Source organism: Aspergillus pseudotamarii (assembly GCF_009193445.1).
Source record: "Aspergillus pseudotamarii strain CBS 117625 unplaced genomic scaffold BDV38scaffold_142, whole genome shotgun sequence".
Lineage (NCBI taxonomy): Eukaryota > Fungi > Ascomycota > Eurotiomycetes > Eurotiales > Aspergillaceae > Aspergillus > Aspergillus pseudotamarii.
In genome coordinates this window covers 1-15,932 of record NW_022475156.1, presented here as the reverse complement: position 1 = coordinate 15,932, position 15,932 = coordinate 1, and the positions used below count along the sequence as shown (strand labels likewise).

The 15,932-nt window shown below is 49.9% G+C and overlaps 5 protein-coding genes across 5 annotated transcripts; 1 reads left to right on the top strand and 4 right to left on the bottom strand.

Annotated features, from left to right (window-relative positions):
• Positions 1 to 140: 140 nt before the first annotated feature.
• On the bottom strand, positions 141 to 2,198 carry BDV38DRAFT_291188 (uncharacterized protein). Its single transcript, XM_032061680.1, has one exon. It carries the CDS (start codon positions 1,568 to 1,570, stop codon positions 221 to 223), a length of 1,350 nt encoding a protein of 449 aa, XP_031906905.1. The 5' UTR covers positions 1,571 to 2,198; the 3' UTR covers positions 141 to 220.
• Positions 2,199 to 2,723: 525 nt separating this feature from the next.
• Positions 2,724 to 3,627, bottom strand: BDV38DRAFT_266095 (translocation channel protein TIM22). The gene is made up of 2 exons (XM_032056419.1): positions 3,413 to 3,627; positions 2,724 to 3,346 (listed from the first exon to the last, which is right to left on the bottom strand). The coding sequence occupies exons 1-2, from the start codon at positions 3,506 to 3,508 to the stop codon at positions 3,011 to 3,013; spliced, it is 432 nt and encodes a 143-aa protein (XP_031906904.1). The 5' UTR covers positions 3,509 to 3,627; the 3' UTR covers positions 2,724 to 3,010.
• Positions 3,628 to 4,088: 461 nt separating this feature from the next.
• BDV38DRAFT_266092 (DUF4048 domain-containing protein) lies at positions 4,089 to 6,624 on the bottom strand. The gene is made up of 2 exons (XM_032056418.1): positions 4,712 to 6,624; positions 4,089 to 4,617 (listed from the first exon to the last, which is right to left on the bottom strand). Exons 1-2 carry the CDS (start codon positions 6,169 to 6,171, stop codon positions 4,431 to 4,433), a joined length of 1,647 nt encoding a protein of 548 aa, XP_031906903.1. The 5' UTR covers positions 6,172 to 6,624; the 3' UTR covers positions 4,089 to 4,430.
• Positions 6,625 to 7,699: 1,075 nt separating this feature from the next.
• Positions 7,700 to 13,515, bottom strand: BDV38DRAFT_276448 (uncharacterized protein; the record flags this gene model as incomplete). The annotated part of the gene is made up of 9 exons (XM_032058219.1): positions 7,700 to 7,970; positions 8,039 to 8,704; positions 8,759 to 9,312; positions 9,415 to 9,582; positions 9,648 to 9,715; positions 9,778 to 9,845; positions 10,287 to 10,288; positions 11,917 to 13,104; positions 13,138 to 13,515. The coding sequence occupies 9 exons, from the start codon at positions 13,513 to 13,515 to the stop codon at positions 7,700 to 7,702; spliced, it is 3,363 nt and encodes a 1,120-aa protein (XP_031906902.1).
• Positions 13,516 to 14,396: 881 nt separating this feature from the next.
• BDV38DRAFT_266086 (dTDP-4-dehydrorhamnose reductase family protein) lies at positions 14,397 to 15,932 on the top strand. The gene is made up of 4 exons (XM_032056417.1): positions 14,397 to 14,838; positions 14,945 to 14,964; positions 15,023 to 15,731; positions 15,785 to 15,932. Exons 1-4 carry the CDS (start codon positions 14,627 to 14,629, stop codon positions 15,813 to 15,815), a joined length of 972 nt encoding a protein of 323 aa, XP_031906901.1. The 5' UTR covers positions 14,397 to 14,626; the 3' UTR covers positions 15,816 to 15,932.

Here is a 15,932-nt window from a genome sequence, read left to right as displayed (position 1 = left end):
CAAAATCAGTCTTGCCCGGTGAGTACACCGTGAGTTGTCACTCAATACGTCATCTAATCTCCATGGGAACGGCGAAGCGTTGAATAACTTAGGATCATATTAAGTTTTGAATACGTTCTAGTTTCTAAGGCAGCAAGTATCCTGAGGTGGTCGCAGCGAACACCCCCGTCTTGAACGAAGGCGGGAAACAGTGATACAAAACGAGAGTCGGCGCATCATCTCAATACTCGACTCGCTGGGAATAAGCTAGAGTGCGCTTGTTGAGCTGCACTGCGCGTTCCTCGGCCGTGACATACTGGGTCCCTTCTGGAAGGACTGAGGCTAGATCAGACAGTGCCACCACCTGGACATCAATGGAAAGGGAGTCCGCAGACGATGTAGCGGTGTCCAGCCCTTGCCAGCGCACCATGATAGTACCCTCATGGAGTCCGGTAGTGTTAACCCAATTATGGACACCAGGATCATCCAGGGATACGACAAATGTGTACGTCCCATTGGCGTTAGCGACGGCCTGGTTGCTATTCAGACTAACCAGGCTACTCCCGGGATCCACAGTGACCATCCAAGGGTTTGTCACTGGAAAGACAAAGTAATCCGCCTCGCCAGAGGTGAGGGTGGCCACGAGGGCTTCCTCCGCGGTGAGGTGGAAATGGCCAAAGGAGCTCGCCTGGCTGGTCAGAGTACCGAGGGAGCTGGACTGACTCGGGGCTTTGAGGGTGTTCACGGTGTTCGTCATCGTCTTGAGCCCGAGTGCTCCGACGCCGTAATCCACAATAGATTCCTGCAGGTTCCATATCGCATCGCGGATAATCTTCGCGCTGGTGACGGCGCCATGGCCGGTGGTGTTGCTCACAGCGTGAACCGTGATGTTGTCTGGCGTTTCGGAGTTCCAATCCCCGAGGTTGTTGCGGATCAGAAGTTGCACGGCGGAGGAAGTAGATTGGATGTGATTTGTCTGGCCATCGGCAGCGGAGCTGTTGATGGTGATGGTATACGAGCCATCACTGTCCACTATCAAATCGCTGCCGGCCAAGTAGGCCACGGTGTTCTGGGAATTGGGGTCGCTAATCAATGAGAAGCTCACATCGGTGGGACCGACTGAGTGGCGGTAGCCTGTCACCACATAATCGACATCGTTGTCGATTGGAATGGTGCGGTAGATACAGTCGGGATTATCGTAAGAATATCGTCCGCCGGGAACATCCAGTCCGAACCAACTACGCGGACCCGAATCAACCCAGTAGACCTTCGGATGGTAGGGATCGTTGTTCACAGCCTTCTGAACGGCGCTGAAGACTAATTCCTCAATGGCTGCATCGAGACTAGAGGCCGCCTCCTCACTAATTGGAATTCCATGAGCTGTTTGGTAGGCCACCTTTGCCTCACCCTTGAGGACAGTGAACGGGTAATCTTGATAGATCTGGATTGCAAGAGCATCCAGCTCCTGCTGGTCGGACGTAGCTAGAGGGTTCCCGGTTGTTGCTTCGGCTAATGCTCTTACACTCCAGGCTGTGCTGGTCACTACAACCGCAACGATAGCCAGTCCTTGCGAGACAGGAAAGAGTCTCATGATGTCCCGGGTTAATGTCAAAGACGTGAGCTGTGATCGAGAGTCAAGGCATCACGACGTCCCAAAGCAGCTGAAGCGTCTGCTTATATACTACACGCTAAGAAGCACTGTCGTCAGCTAATTTTATTGCGCAATTTGGATTGTGACATCCAGTACAGCATTTTGCAACCGAGCATAACTTGCCGAACCTCCGGGATAATTAAATTCTTCGTCTTGCAGAATCAGGGGTCGCTCTAGCGGCGAGCCAATCCCATCCATACTATGCTCGTACATCTCCCAGGCTATCAATGTTGCCATAGCCACTCGGGAAGAGGTGATCGCCAGCTTTTAGCCTCCTTGACCCCGCCCCGGTACGGGTTCAGGGCGGGTTTTCCGAGGCTATTCGATGAACTCTCAACAGGGACATTTGTTAGTCGTTAGGACGGTGAATTCTATTAAGCTATGCGCTTGGGGGTAAAGGAGTCGCATCCTAACAGATTTGTGTAGATATTAGTATTCACTCCATCATCTAGAAGAAGCCAGCCACCTCTTGAAGATATCAGAAGGACCCTCAACCCTCAAGAGGGCTGTGCCACAATCACCCGTGATAACGATCTTCACTTCACATACTCACATTTGCATAACTTCTCTAGGCCTTTCATAAATCGGCTACATAGCAAATGAGGGTTTCATCATCTAAGGATAGTGAGGTACGGAGTAGTGTCCGCAGACTTACCCAGTAAAACAAATCGTTAAAACGCAACCGTCTCTATAATTATCAAGTAGAGTATTGACTGAGGAACACGTTCTATTACGGTTGTTTGGACGATTTTTCCTGTCTTATAGTAATTTTAGACGTATTACTTGACTTCCAAAAAGGGGATTTAAGTATACTTCCTGAGTTTGCTCTCAATATCTACTTTCTAAAGTAATTTATATATTTGGGTTTGGTTTCTGGTGTGAAGCAGAACTACCCTGGGTATGACACCATACTCCTAGTTGAGGAACTACTAGAAAAGCAGTTAATTATAAGCCCTTTGCCTGAGCGATTAGGTGGTCTGTGACTTGGAATCACAATATTCTAGTTATAAGTTACTACGTAGAACTGTATCAAACTCCCCCCTCCGGTATCTTTTCGAATCAAGATTTGCAATGTACAAGAGAATATACTCAAGCCCTATATCTTCACTAAAGCTCAACTACAATACAACCCGCATCCCACCCCATAAACCCATAAATACTAAAGCGTAGATAGTCTATACAATTCTAACCTCATATACACTATAATACAATCGGAGCAGTGAGTCCCATAATACAAAACCCCCAACCCATGAGAGCAGTGAGTCCCACCCCAAGAGCAAAAGAAGTAACCCCAAACGCCCACAAAATGCCGCTCTATCCCAAACAAAAACGCCCACCCAGAATTACGTCAACTCTATACGCACACACAAACACACTCACTCACTCCTCACTCGGCATCCTCATATAAGCATCAATCGCCGCACTAAACGCCGCGAAACCCGCACAACCAGCCGCGGCAGCCTGAGGACCCGCCTTCGCACCGAGAATACCACCCGTGATACAGCCCGAGATCACACTGTTCGAGAGATCGTTCTTCGCGCGCAGTCCCTCAACGCAGCATTCCGTGCCCGAGTACAAGGCACCCACAATACCGAAGTTCTTGGCCGAGGACCAGGAGCGGGAGCCCATGTCTTTGAAACCGCGGCGGACTTGTTCACGCCAGGGGAGGTCCATGATGGCTTTTCCTTGAGGAGTGAAGGTTGAGTCGTAGGACATCTATTTCGTATGACATTAGTATTCCATTGTGGAAATCGGGGGCACTGGAGTAGTGGTGAAACATACACTAGCCATAAACAATCCAAACACACCACCAAGACCGAATCCCATCGTACCGGAGATCACAGTCTTCACGGGACACGATTCCATGGCGGCATGCATCTGTTCTCGTTAGCATATTCTGTCCTTCCCTCTCGCAACGTTATCGTTTCCGCGCGTCCAGGTGCTTGACTCGGACTCCGGAGTGGATTGACTAACCGCTTTCACCATTGCCTGTTCCTGCTCGCTCATACCCTGCATTCCGGCACCGGCACCGGGGAGTCCGGCTCCTGCGGTTGCGCCTGCGGGGGCCATGCCGGGAGTCATTCCTGGGATGTTCATTTTGAAGTTGTGTTGTTGTGTTTGGTCCGGGGAGGATTTCTAGGTGGGGTGGGAGATTGTGTCGATCAAGTGGTGGTACGACCGTTGAATGTCTCCTGCGGGAGAAAGGTAAAGGTTATTAGAGCTGAAAAAGGAGTGCAAAGCTCGAGGAGGACTGGAGGTGAGAATGCGATCCCCGGACTTTTTTGCGGAGATGAGATGGCGACTCGCAAATTTATTTACGGCGGTCGAAAAGGACCCTTGGTGCAATATAGTCACGTGATTAGCATCGTGTACTACCATTGGTATCACTCGTCCATTGATTCATGGTTTTCTACTTTTGCATCCATGGAACGTGCTCTGTCAAAATTTACCAATAAGAGATTTGTAGAGTATTGTCATATTTTCTACTTTCTTGACATATATTTATATCAAATGTTCCTTCTGTTCGTCAAACAAGTTGTACAAGAAAGCAACCAACAGTAGTGAAAGAGAGACAAGAATGAAAAATGAAAGGAACGTCAGTAACAGAACGCTGGTCGTAAAAGGCATTGGGATCAATCATAACCTTGCGTTATCCGTATTGTCTCATGCTCAAGATCTAATATATCAGTCACGCCAAAACTAGGCTAGATCGTGCATGTTCATGTCCATATGTACAGTAGCATCCCGGAATGGAGTGGAAGGCCCAGAAGGGAAGAATCAAAAGAAGAAAGTGGCTGACTTAGTCTTTCTTGAAGGTGGGGGAGTCCAACGCGGGCGACAGACTGCGCTCCCATTCGGCCATGAGGTTGGTTGCCGTGCGCGGCAACTTCGGGGACGGCATGTCGGCCATGGCAGGCCAGGGGATGCCATCTGACACGCTGGGATCTGGGACAAACGAGTCGTGGAGTGGGCGCCAGTCGCCAAAGCTAATCGTGGTAAGCGCATGCATTGTCGCACAACCACACTGGCCGGATTGCAGCAGAAGGCAGCGGGGAAGAAGACAGAACAGAGACAACTCACCTAGTACTTGTGCGGGGACTACTAGGAGTCATCGGAGACTGGTCTTGCTTCGATTCCCACGTAGACTGACTCGAGGAGGGGGTATGCATTTTCTTCGGTTGGGGAGTATCCCAGTCGTCCCAGTTGTCCTCAATGTCGAGACGATTGGACTCGTTTTGCGCGTTCGGCCCGCTTGGGGTAGTGGAGGCTCTGTGAGCGTTCGGGGACTTCTGCCCACTTGTATCAATGCCGAATTCACTCCAGAACGACGAGTCTATATCCGTCGATTTAGAGTCTTTACCAGATAATTTCGCTCCTGCACCTTTACTCCGTGACGAGGAGTCGGATCGCGAGGACATGCCTCCTTGCGTCGACAACCGGTCTCGGCTGCGCGACGTCGAGCTCCGGGACGGCACCGCTCTCGATTCGGTGGCGTTGATTCCTTCCTCCCCTACGGTCGCCTGTCGGATATCTTCCAAGAAGGTCCAAAGACCCTCGCGCAGATCGGATGCCATCTGTTTGCCCGTGCGCATCAGCGCCTCCCGCGACGGGGGAGGCATCGTTTTCCGCCACTGCGCGATCATATCTTCATTCGAGCTTAGAACCATCGGGCTACGCTCAGCCGACGGCAGGGTCGCAGCTCGTGGAGAACGGCCCATGCGATCCTGGTCGGGCTGGCCACTTCCTAACTCTGAACCTGGCAGATTGGGGACAGGGCCCACAGTAGGCGAGAGCAAGGACAAGGTCCGCGTATGGGAACCTTGGAACACCCGTCGTCCATTCGCAGAGAGTTTGGTACCCTTGGCCGCCGCAGCGCGCACACTGTGACGGCGCTCCAGCTCCCGGCTGAATCGTGGTTGTGCGACCGATGGGCTCTCCGAGCTCGTCACGCTGTGTTCCCTGCTGTGAAGGATCGTCTCGTCGGCGCCGGGCCGGTCGGGGGATCGCAGAGGGATCAGCGGTTCAGCACGATGGCTGATATCGATGCGTTTCTTGGTCTTTTCTGATGCCTCCCATTGTCTTTTCAACGAGTCCAGCTCTGCTTCAGCCCGTTGAAGCTCCTCGCGGAGCTCCAGCACTTTCCGTTCCTGCGAGGCAATGGCGGTCAGGAGACCGGACCCGTCATCGTGGTCGTCGAAGGTTACAGGGGTGCCGACGGCGGGGATATGAGAGTGTCGAGTCGAGGGGCGAGTCACAGGCGTCATGGAACTGGGCTCAACCACGTTTGAATCCAGGGCCGTAGTCAGGGGAGGTACGTTGATGGGAAAGTTCAGGGTCAAGCGCTTCTTATGCCGTGCTGCCCCATGGGGACGGGCGGGGAGAGAGGCACGTTTCTGCTGGCGGAGTTGACGTTGCTGCTCGAGCTGTTCCTCGGTAAGATCGCTAGCGGACATGGGATTGGAATGATGGTCCAACGAGGAGCGTAACAATGGTTGGGATGCTCCCGACGCAGGTGACTCGGCTCCCGTGATATCTCCCATGACGTTGGATTACAGTCGGGGTTCAGGGAGTGTGTGGAAGAACCGGGGAAAAGACAAGATCATGACATAAACAGCAGTAGAGACTGTGGTATGAAAAATAATAATAATAAATATACAAGTCCAAGAAGAATAACAAAACCAAAGGAATCGTAATGGGTTGGGTTCACCCAAAAAAAAGAGACAATAAAACAAAAAACCAAATCGTTCCAAAAAGAGTGGAAGAGAGAGCGAGAAACAAACTAACAATAATCCGCCGGCACGAAATGCAACTGACGAGGGTAGGAAAAATAAAAGCAAGAGGAAAGGGACACAAAGTTCAACTGCAGGAATTAAAAGGTCTGGCCAAGTGACTAAGTAAAAGTAAAATTAGAATTAGTGTCAACGAAAGGAAGGTGTTTTTTTGTCTCCTGAGCCCCGAGTTGCAAGAGCAATTCTCTTTGCCCATGAGGCGGGTCGAACGCGCATCCCTTCCGTGTCCAGCTTGTTCAGGGGGGAAATTGATCGCCGTCACCGCCGAGTGATTGGCCGTTTCATCGTGGCATTAAATATAGTACTGTACTGCGTCCTGTCCTCAGTGAGGATTCTCCGTCCTTACCGTATTGTCAATTTCTCCATTCTCCGGTATGCAAGATTTGCTTTCCCTTCCCCGGTATGTTTAATGAATGACAGTATGGGATGCCACATGGGGTTGACAGCTGCAGGGAATTTGTAGGTGAGACAAGTAATTTACCGAGTTTAATCACCATGTCTATCAAATTCCACCCACATTCATTGCTATTTGCACTTCCTCATTACAACGAGATATCAATCGGCACGGCTCCGTATCCACCCCAACCTAAGTCGTTATTACCCGCCGGTCTAGATTTTCCACTGATTCTCGTCCTTGCCTTATTTTCGCTTTCGATTGCTTCTATCCGCAACTTGCACGGCCAATTACGTACACACAATTCAACAACAACAATGCTGAGGTATAGTATTTCACATAGAACCCTCATGGGGTCATCTTGGAATGGTTAAAGGGGTTAAAAAAAAAAAAAAAAAAAAGTATCAAAACAAGAAGAGAAAATCCAGTAATCACAAGTCCTCAAAAAAAAGATTCACCAGAAATGAAACCCAACACATACGAAACTCCAAAACCCGGTCCGTGATCTGATGGGAAACCAAGAAGAGAAATAAAGGATAATCAGCGCCGCGGTTCGCACTTGCGAGATTGTTCATCCCACCCCGTCCTTGCTGAACGAAAGACTGCCGGCATGGTTTAACATGCACCGCTCTCAATTCGGGGTATCATCGACCTGCAGCTAACCCCTTGCAAGAATCGAGGGAAAGAACACGAGAGAATGAATTAAGCCCTTGCGGGGCCAGTTGTGCGATCAATATAGAACGAGCGTAAACTAAGATTGTACCGAAAACCAGGCCGAATAAGAACACCGGATATGTAAACGCCTGTTTTGTACAGCGGAAGGAAAGAATCAAGAAAAGCCCCTGAAAGATTAAGCAAAGAATGTTCCTGCAGGGCTAAATGCAGTTACATCCCGGGCCAGCGATTGCGCAGCCCTTCGGACCACCGCTGGTAGAGCACATCCGACAACTGCTTGGTGTGCTCCATACCGGGGACTTGTTGACCCGGAAGGTTGGCTAATTGCGCCGGTTGCAAGCTGGGCTCAGCCACTGCCGTGGATTGCCGCCGTCGATGGCTTTTTAGGTGCGGGTTGTTTTGTGCCAAAACTAGGCGTGGTCTCTGTGGGGATTCGGGTGGTGGAGCTGCCTGTGGGACAAGACTTGACAGCTTTGGATCACTGTTTCAAAAGCTCCGTTAGCCAACACCGGTTCCGTCCGTCACGGTGAGCAGTAGCTCGTAACTTACCCTTGAAGTTTTTCGTTCATTATCTTAAGAATGTGGTACAATCCCTCGGGGTCAACCATTTCAAGATCACTCCAGGCCTCTGCCAGTCGAGAAATCGCCTCTCGCTTTTCCTGGTCCCCAGTGGTCCCAAGAACCTCCTGACAGGACAAGCCAACAGCTTTGCTGTATGCCCGTCGTCCGAGTTGCGCTTCCTTGCTGTTCGGCTCGGAGAACAGTGTTTTTGGGCTACTGTTCTCGTCGGGTCCAAAGGAGTATTGGGAGCTATACGAATTCTCGGATGGGATCTTATCAGATACCCGACGGAACTGCCGGACGGTCGATGGACTGTTGCCAAAAGTCAAGTCAACGCCCAGGGGCTGCTTAATTCCACTGGAGCGCCGCTTCCTATAGCTTCGCCGCGTGGAAGGGCTGCGCTCCGGGGCCGGGGCTCGTCTCACGGCGGTGTTCACCGCACTATTCGGAGCGCTATTCGGAGCGTGCTTAGGCGGGAGCGGAGGGCTGGAGATGTGCATGTCATTCATCATTTCCGATGTTTCATCGTACAGGAAATCTTGGGAGTCTGGGTCATTTTCGTCCACGTATGGATCCTCTGAAATCTTCATGGTGGGCGCTTTGACTGTGTCGAAGACCCAGCCGTCGTCATCCTTCAAGTGCGTAATGGTATTCCTAGACGGCGACGTTAGTAGATATCCGGGCGTAAGCCAAATCAGATGCGCATACAAAGACTCAGCATAGTACTTGACATTCCGCGTCACTCCCCTGCCAGCATCCCAATCCTGTTTCCGGTGAATCAGCTCTTGCAGCGCTTCGGTCTTCCCCGCATTCCGGATGAATTTGTGTCGTAAAAGCTCTTTCGCGCTTGGTCGGCGCTCCGGATCCTTCGTGAGACATTGGGCAATAAAGTCCTTGAATGTGTTGCTATATTGGTCGCCTTCCAGTCGGGGAGCCGGCTCCTTCGGGATCAGAAAGAGGACTTTCATTGGATGTGTGCTGGCATGTGGCGGCTCGCCGTTAATCATCTCAATAGCCGTAATTCCTAGGGACCAAATGTCTGCCTTGTAATCGTATCCAGACTGCTGAATCACCTCTGGCGCCATCCAAAACGGGGTTCCGACGAACGTGTTACGTTGCGATTTGATATTGATCAGCTGTGCTGCCACGCCAAAATCCGCCAATTTGACTTTGCCGGTATGTGAGAGAAGCACATTCGCAGCTTTGATATCGCGGTGAATCTTTCCTTCGCTATGTAAGTAATCCAAGCCCTGTAACAGCTGCTGGCAGATAATGGCAACGTGCGCTTCATTGAAGACGCCCGGTTTCAGCTAATCTCCGTTAGCAAAGAGCCTTCCGTATCCGACAATGGAACCGTAAATTACCAGGTCAAGACAAGAACCTCCACCCAGATATTCCATCACAATCCACAGTTTATGTCCTCGGAGAAAACTAGCCTTGTACTGAGTCACGAAGGGACTCGCACACGTCGCCAGGACGGAGATCTCCTGCTGAATTTCCTGGATATCATCTTCGCTCGACTCGAGATCGATCTAATAGTAGCAAACAAAATCAATGTCAAACTCTTCAAAGCGGAACCTGCACGCGGTGGACCTACGTGTTTGATCGCAACAATCTCTCCAGTCGACTTTTCAATGGCCTTGTAAACGATTCCAAAGCTGCCACCTAAAAGCGCAGAAACAATTAGCCAATCCCATTGAGGCCATCCTGGAACGGTTGCAGCTTACTGCCCAACTCCTCCATCATTTGGTACTGGCTCGCCATATCGTCCGCCATGTTTCCGGATTTGTCGGCGCTTCAGGGGGCCACAAAGAAAAGGAAAATGAAAAAATACAAAAACCAGGGATACCTGGAGACAATGAGCGACCCTTACAGCCAGCCAGCTAACCGTGTCCGGCGAGACCTTGGAGTTGAGCTCAATAAGTCGATATTATCGACCTTGGGAAGGGGGGGGCGGAGAGCTGAGGGAAATCGAGATTAGAGTAAATTGGTTGCTCCCGTCGCATCCAATGGTCGGCTGCCGCACTTTTCCATGGTTCGCGGAAAACAACAGGCGGTAGCGCATGGCAACCGCCGCCTGAGGCACCGAGTGGACCCCAAGGTTCTGCACCGATTAGATAACGCCCCGCATCTGGCCTCAGGCTGCAGCTGCGGCGGATTAAATCCCCGGAGGCCATAGGCCAATCGTATTATCGTCTCACTAACCACCGAAAAGTACTATATTACTAGTACAAACTTCTATATCACTAGTAGTATACACTGCAGTAGGATGACTTTTCACAGAAAGAGTACGGCTGTAGCTAAATCCCAGATTATTTGATTTTAACGCCTATTAATTATCAACCCTGCTATCGAGATACTCAGATAAGTGGATCTTTCCACCCGTATGATCTTAGTTCATTTCTTCTTCTTGAGCAAGGAAGCCCGGCGCAGCTCTTGTTTCGGGGGAGGGTGTAAGATCCTCAAGCAAAAATGCTTATTGACTCGGCACCTTCACCAACATCGACAGGATCAACAGGGTCGCTTAGAGTACCATCCATAACATACACCAGGATACCGTGATTTAAGCTTATAGACAGAGTCTGTAAGCATCTCCCCTGTGCTGGGCCGAAGTCAGGATTGCCTCGCTAACAGTGTAAATGAAAGCGGTCTGGACGGGACTTGCAGTCGCGCCCCAACATCGGTAAAAGGCCTTGATTCATAGTGACATAAGGCCCTTCTCCCAAATTCATCGAATTGCCTTTGAAGATCAGGAATGGGCGAATGCTAGGCCGTGCTAGTTCAATTGGAAGTAGGACAGGCGATGGTCTGTAATCAATTTGTTGATGATATGTTGGTTAAAGAACAACATCCCGGGCTCATAACCTGTTGGATGTTGATACATGAAGACACTGTCGCAAAGGTGGTACTAATCGTGTTCAAGTCTGCTCCTCCTCATCAGCCTATTCCTTATCATGCTGCACCTCTGTTCACCACGCTGTGTATTGCTATTCTCTTCAATGTCTTCCCCGGGGCCGATAAAAGCAAAGCCATGCTCTTCAACAGTACTGACCACTTCCCTTGAGAGTCAGGCAGCAACCGCTATGTCCTTCTTCTTGTTATGGAAGCGTAGTTTGTAGGTTAACCAACGTATATATAATATCAAGCGGGCCCTTGTGGATGTGGAAGGTTGAAGACAAAAATATCTGACAAGGACAATGCAACCTCCGCTTGGGGGTCTGTCGATTATCTTTCTGTATCTCGTATTTAGCCTCCATTTCTAGCTCCCTCATATGGTACAGGAGGTTAAATAATCCATTCTGTATTGTAGAAGGGATCAAAGCCAGTATAGCGGAGTAGAGAAGATTGAAGGGTTGTCACCTCAAGCATCTAAGCAGGAGGCCCCTTAAATAGACAAACTTGTGCAAAGATCCCCAGTTTCTACAAAGAGATTTTATTGAATAAAAAACCAGTGGCGCCATCATGTAGCGTGTCGTATTGGAAAACACCTCCATTTGGAATGTTCATAGAAGTATGATTGTGTTCAGGTTGATAATCTGGAAAGAGAAGAACATATTGGTGAACAGCACAGGCTTGAATTCTTTTTTCTTATTTTCCAGTATATTGAGTCTGTGAGAAACGGGCATGTGGTCTACGATCATTATCGGCCCAAGTCGCACTTGGATGTCGCCTTCGTGATATCCGGGAATAAATACGATAAATCTTGAACCCAATAAATTCACACTCTGTGGTATAATAACTTCTCATATGAATACAGAACGCAGCTGCTTTTAATAGTAATCTAAATGTACTTGTAGGGGTTCATAATACCGTTCTAAGAAAGGTGTTAGTTTTTGCATACACAAAACGAAGATGGAATTACTTACCGGATCGTACAAATCCTTCAACTGCTTCATCAGCTTCACCATGGTCTCGTCTTGGCTGTAACCAATGAATTCCTTCTTTGCAACGCCAAGTCCGTGCTCAGCACTGATACTACCGTTGCGCTTCTGGATCCACTCGTACACCCAGGGCTCAATGGCCTTCTCGACCTCCTTGTTGTACTCCCGCACCGAAATGTTCAAGTGCAGGTTCGAATCACCCATGTGACCATATCCAACAACAGCGCGGACAGGGAAGGAGTCATCGTCTCCAACGAATCCAAGCTTGGTCAAACGTTCACGGCAATCATCCACGAGCTGGTACAGCTCAGGAAGAGGAATCGAGACGTCGTACTTGTAAGTGCCACCCAGGTGGCTCAGGGCCTCGGTGATACCTTCTCTCCAGCGCCAGATACCCTGGAACTGGGTTTCATCCTGCGCCAAGACACCATCGGCGACGATACCCTCGCCCATGATGTGTTCCAAGAAGCCCTCGAGCTTAGCCATATCGTGCTCACCATTCGATCCGCTAGTCTCTACTACACAGTAGAAGGGGTATTCACCATCCAGAGGATTCTTGTTGCCAGTGGACTCGTGGACAAGCTTTTGGGTACGGCCGTCCATGAGCTCGAAAGCGGAGAGAATCTCAGAGAGATAAGACTTGGCCTCCTGGTGCGCCTGACGCACTTTCTCGTAGCTCTCAACACCAAAGTAAGCCACGTTAACCGCCTTGGGACGGGGGGGACACAGGATGGAAAGTCCAGTGATGATACCAATCGTACCCTCCGCGCCAATGAACAGCTGCTTGAGGTCATAACCGGTATTGTTCTTACGCAGAGTCGAGAGAGAATTGACGATAGTACCATCCGCCAACACCGCCTCAACACCGAGAATGTTGCCATGAAGACTACCGTACCGAAGCAGACGCAGTCCACCAGCGTTCGTAGCAGCATTACCTCCAATATGGCAAGAACCCTTAGCACCCAGATCCAGAGGGAACAGATGGTCCCGCTCCGCTAGGTACTGATCTGCCACCTCCAAGATCACACCCGCATCAGCAACCAAAACACCCGAGCCCTCGTCGAAGGAGCGGATCTTGTTCATGCGCGATGTGTTGATGACAATCTCATCGAACACGGGCACGGAACCTCCCACCAATCCCGTGTTGCCACCCTGGGGAACCACTGCCAATTTCTTGTCATTACAGTATTTCAGCACCTGGCTCACCTCCTCCTTGTTCTGAGGCTTCAGCACCAGTCTTGTGTGGCCGCGGTACTTGCGCATCCAGTCGCTGTTGAACGGTTCGATATCATCGACAGCATCGGTCGTCACACCATCGATCACGGCCGACTGAGAGCCCAGAAGCTCCTTGAAAAAAGATACATCCTCGGCCGTAATCTCAGCAAATTTAGGGTCACGCTTGAGGTTAGGATAGGCGTCGCTGGTGTACTTGATCTCCTTAGTCGCATTCACGGAGGCGGTGACGCTAAATGAGCGGGTGGCGATGCGAGAGGGAGCACGAGAGACGATGGGCTGGACGAAACAGCGGGGTCTGGGCAGTCGAGCCCTCCGTAGGGCGACCGAAACGTTCCTGACACTCGACATGGTGTGGTGGTTGGCAAACAAAAATGTTGAAGGTTGTCTGCCAACGGAAGACTAAAAAGCTGACCGAACCGGAGTTGGCGCCGACTCCGGAGTGCACTCGACATCCCGACCGAACATAGAAAATTTTCCGGCTATGGTTCAATGGTTAGCACGCAAGAGGAAAGAATATGTATGGTATAAGTTTTATTTAGTCTATATACTTATTCACAAATTAATTCATTTTACTGCGTTACATTTTTTTTTTTTTTTTCTTATCTCTTATTTCTATTTTGATTACCCTTTTGTGTAAAAGTGGGGAGGGGAATGGCAAATATATTGTACTAACAACGTTGGATTATATATATCTTAAATATTTCTCGTTAAGTTACAACATGAACCACGTACAAATCTGCGCACAGTATGCTTCATCTACTTGGAACACGTGGGAAACGTCTTGGACAGAGGACTCTTTGTATAAACGCGATTGGTATAAACAATCATTAATAGTTCACATGGGTCAGCTGAGTATACCGGTACGTACATTTGCGGTTTGAATGGCAAGCCTCCCAATTGCCATTAAAAATAAAAATAAAATTGGTTCTAGCCAGACTCTGGAACCTTACCAATATCGGAACTTCTATAGGATGTGGTCCATAGGATTTGTCACTCGATACATTGCAGCCTCGTATTAATCCATGGAAGGGTTTCAGCTTGTTCGAAAGAATTAAACCCCGGCTGATTCAAGAAAAAGGTACTTTGCATTGCAAACGAATCATCGCTTGAGGTGGTTCAGCCAAAATTGGAGCCAAGAACCGCCATTGGGCAAACAATGTCCGAATTAGGAAAAGAGCCAGTCCAGGTGTAAATAAAGACCAGCTCACGTTACGCCCATAATGGGATGACACCTGATCGGGAAAGTAGTACTCCAGCTATAGCTGTACATACATAACAGTCATAATTCTAAACACAAAAAGCAACTACCACATCGTCATCAGACATCCCGGCTCCATAACCGAGCTCTTCTGTTTTCACTAAAACAGAGCGGAAAGCGGTTCAGGTTACGTCACTACTATTGTGCCCCGCAGATTCACAAAACATTCTCGAACACCTCCAGCCAAAACCTCCTTCCGTCATGACCACCATTGAGTCAACTCCTGAGAAAATGTCAAGCGTTGTCCTTGTTACTGGTGCTACCGGCCTGCTCGGCCGGCAGGTATTCAACACTTTCAAACACTCGGGGTGCTTTGTCGTCGGTCAAGGCTATTCGAGAGCCAACCCACCGACCATCCTGAAAGCCGATTTGGAGGATAAGGAAGACGTGAAGCGTATCCTGGACGAAGCAAAGTAAGTGAATTGGGGAAATGTGGTGTGAGGACATCTCTCTGAATGAACAATTGCCTCGGGGGGGCGTATGTCTAAAAACAAAGAGCTAATCGTGGATGTGCCACAGACCTCAGATTATCATCCATTGTAAGCTCAACAAGTATCGTAAAATCTCTCACGGGGAGACTGACACGCACGTCTTTAGGCGCCGCCAATCGTTCTCCCGATTCGTGTGAGCAAGACCCCGAGAAAGCGCGCCGGGTGAATGTCGAGGCTACGCGGACCCTTGCCGAAGAAGCCTCGTCTCGCGGCGCATTTCTCATTTACATCTCTACGGACTACGTGTTTCCTGGTAAGGAAGGAGAAGCTCCATATGAGGCCGATGCGGAAACGAACCCTCCCAACCTTTATGGTCAGCTGAAGCGGGATGGTGAGATTGCTGTTCTGGAGGCGACCAAGGAGACCGGGCTCGGCCTCGTCCTTCGGGTGCCCGTCTTGTACGGTCCCTCAGAGAATAACTCGGAGAGCGCCATCAATTGTCTGATCGATGCGGTGTGGAAGTCTCAGGCTCCCGAGTCAAGCGTGAAGATGGATGACTGGGCCCAACGGTATCCCACAAACACCGAAGACGTTGCGCGCGTGTGTCGCGATATTGTCATTAAGTATATCAAGGAGCGCACGCGGTTGCCCGAGCAGCCTCATATTCTCCAATTCAGCTCGGAAGATCGTATGACCAAATATGAGATCTGCGAGAAGTTCGCGGAGGTACTCGGGCTACCCCTGGATAGGATGATCAGGAATAAGCAAGGGAACGAGCCTGGTGGAGTACAAAGACCCTACGATACTCATCTATCGACCAAGGGACTCAAAGACCTCGGAATTGATGTCCGGACTACGGATTTTGTCGCGTGGTGGTAAGTCGATATTAGGATCGTCAGTGGCGCATGAAGCTAATGCGGAGTACCAGGCGGAAACATCTGGGCGCATACAAGAGATAAGCCACTGCGCTGAGCGTTTTTCGATCACACTTAGGACTTGTTTGTGGAGAAAGAAGAGATGTCTGTGTGTGTACGGGTACTAGAGTATGACGCAGAGATCGCGTACTGGGAAAAAAA

Coding starts and splice junctions, on each gene's coding strand:
- BDV38DRAFT_291188 (XM_032061680.1), bottom strand. CDS start 1,570: ATGAGACTCTTTCCTGTCTCGCAAGGACTGGCTATCGTTGCGGTTGTA.
- BDV38DRAFT_266095 (XM_032056419.1), bottom strand. CDS start 3,508: ATGCATGCCGCCATGGAATCGTGTCCCGTGAAGACTGTGATCTCCGGT. Junction 3,347..3,412: donor TTGGATTGTTTATGGCTAGT/GTATGTTTCACC, acceptor CATACGAAATAG/ATGTCCTACGACTCAACCTT.
- BDV38DRAFT_266092 (XM_032056418.1), bottom strand. CDS start 6,171: ATGGGAGATATCACGGGAGCCGAGTCACCTGCGTCGGGAGCATCCCAA. Junction 4,618..4,711: donor AGTCCCCGCACAAGTACTAG/GTGAGTTGTCTC, acceptor TACCACGATTAG/CTTTGGCGACTGGCGCCCAC.
- BDV38DRAFT_266086 (XM_032056417.1), top strand. CDS start 14,627: ATGACCACCATTGAGTCAACTCCTGAGAAAATGTCAAGCGTTGTCCTT. Junction 14,965..15,022: donor ACCTCAGATTATCATCCATT/GTAAGCTCAACA, acceptor GCACGTCTTTAG/GCGCCGCCAATCGTTCTCCC. Junction 15,732..15,784: donor ACGGATTTTGTCGCGTGGTG/GTAAGTCGATAT, acceptor GCGGAGTACCAG/GCGGAAACATCTGGGCGCAT.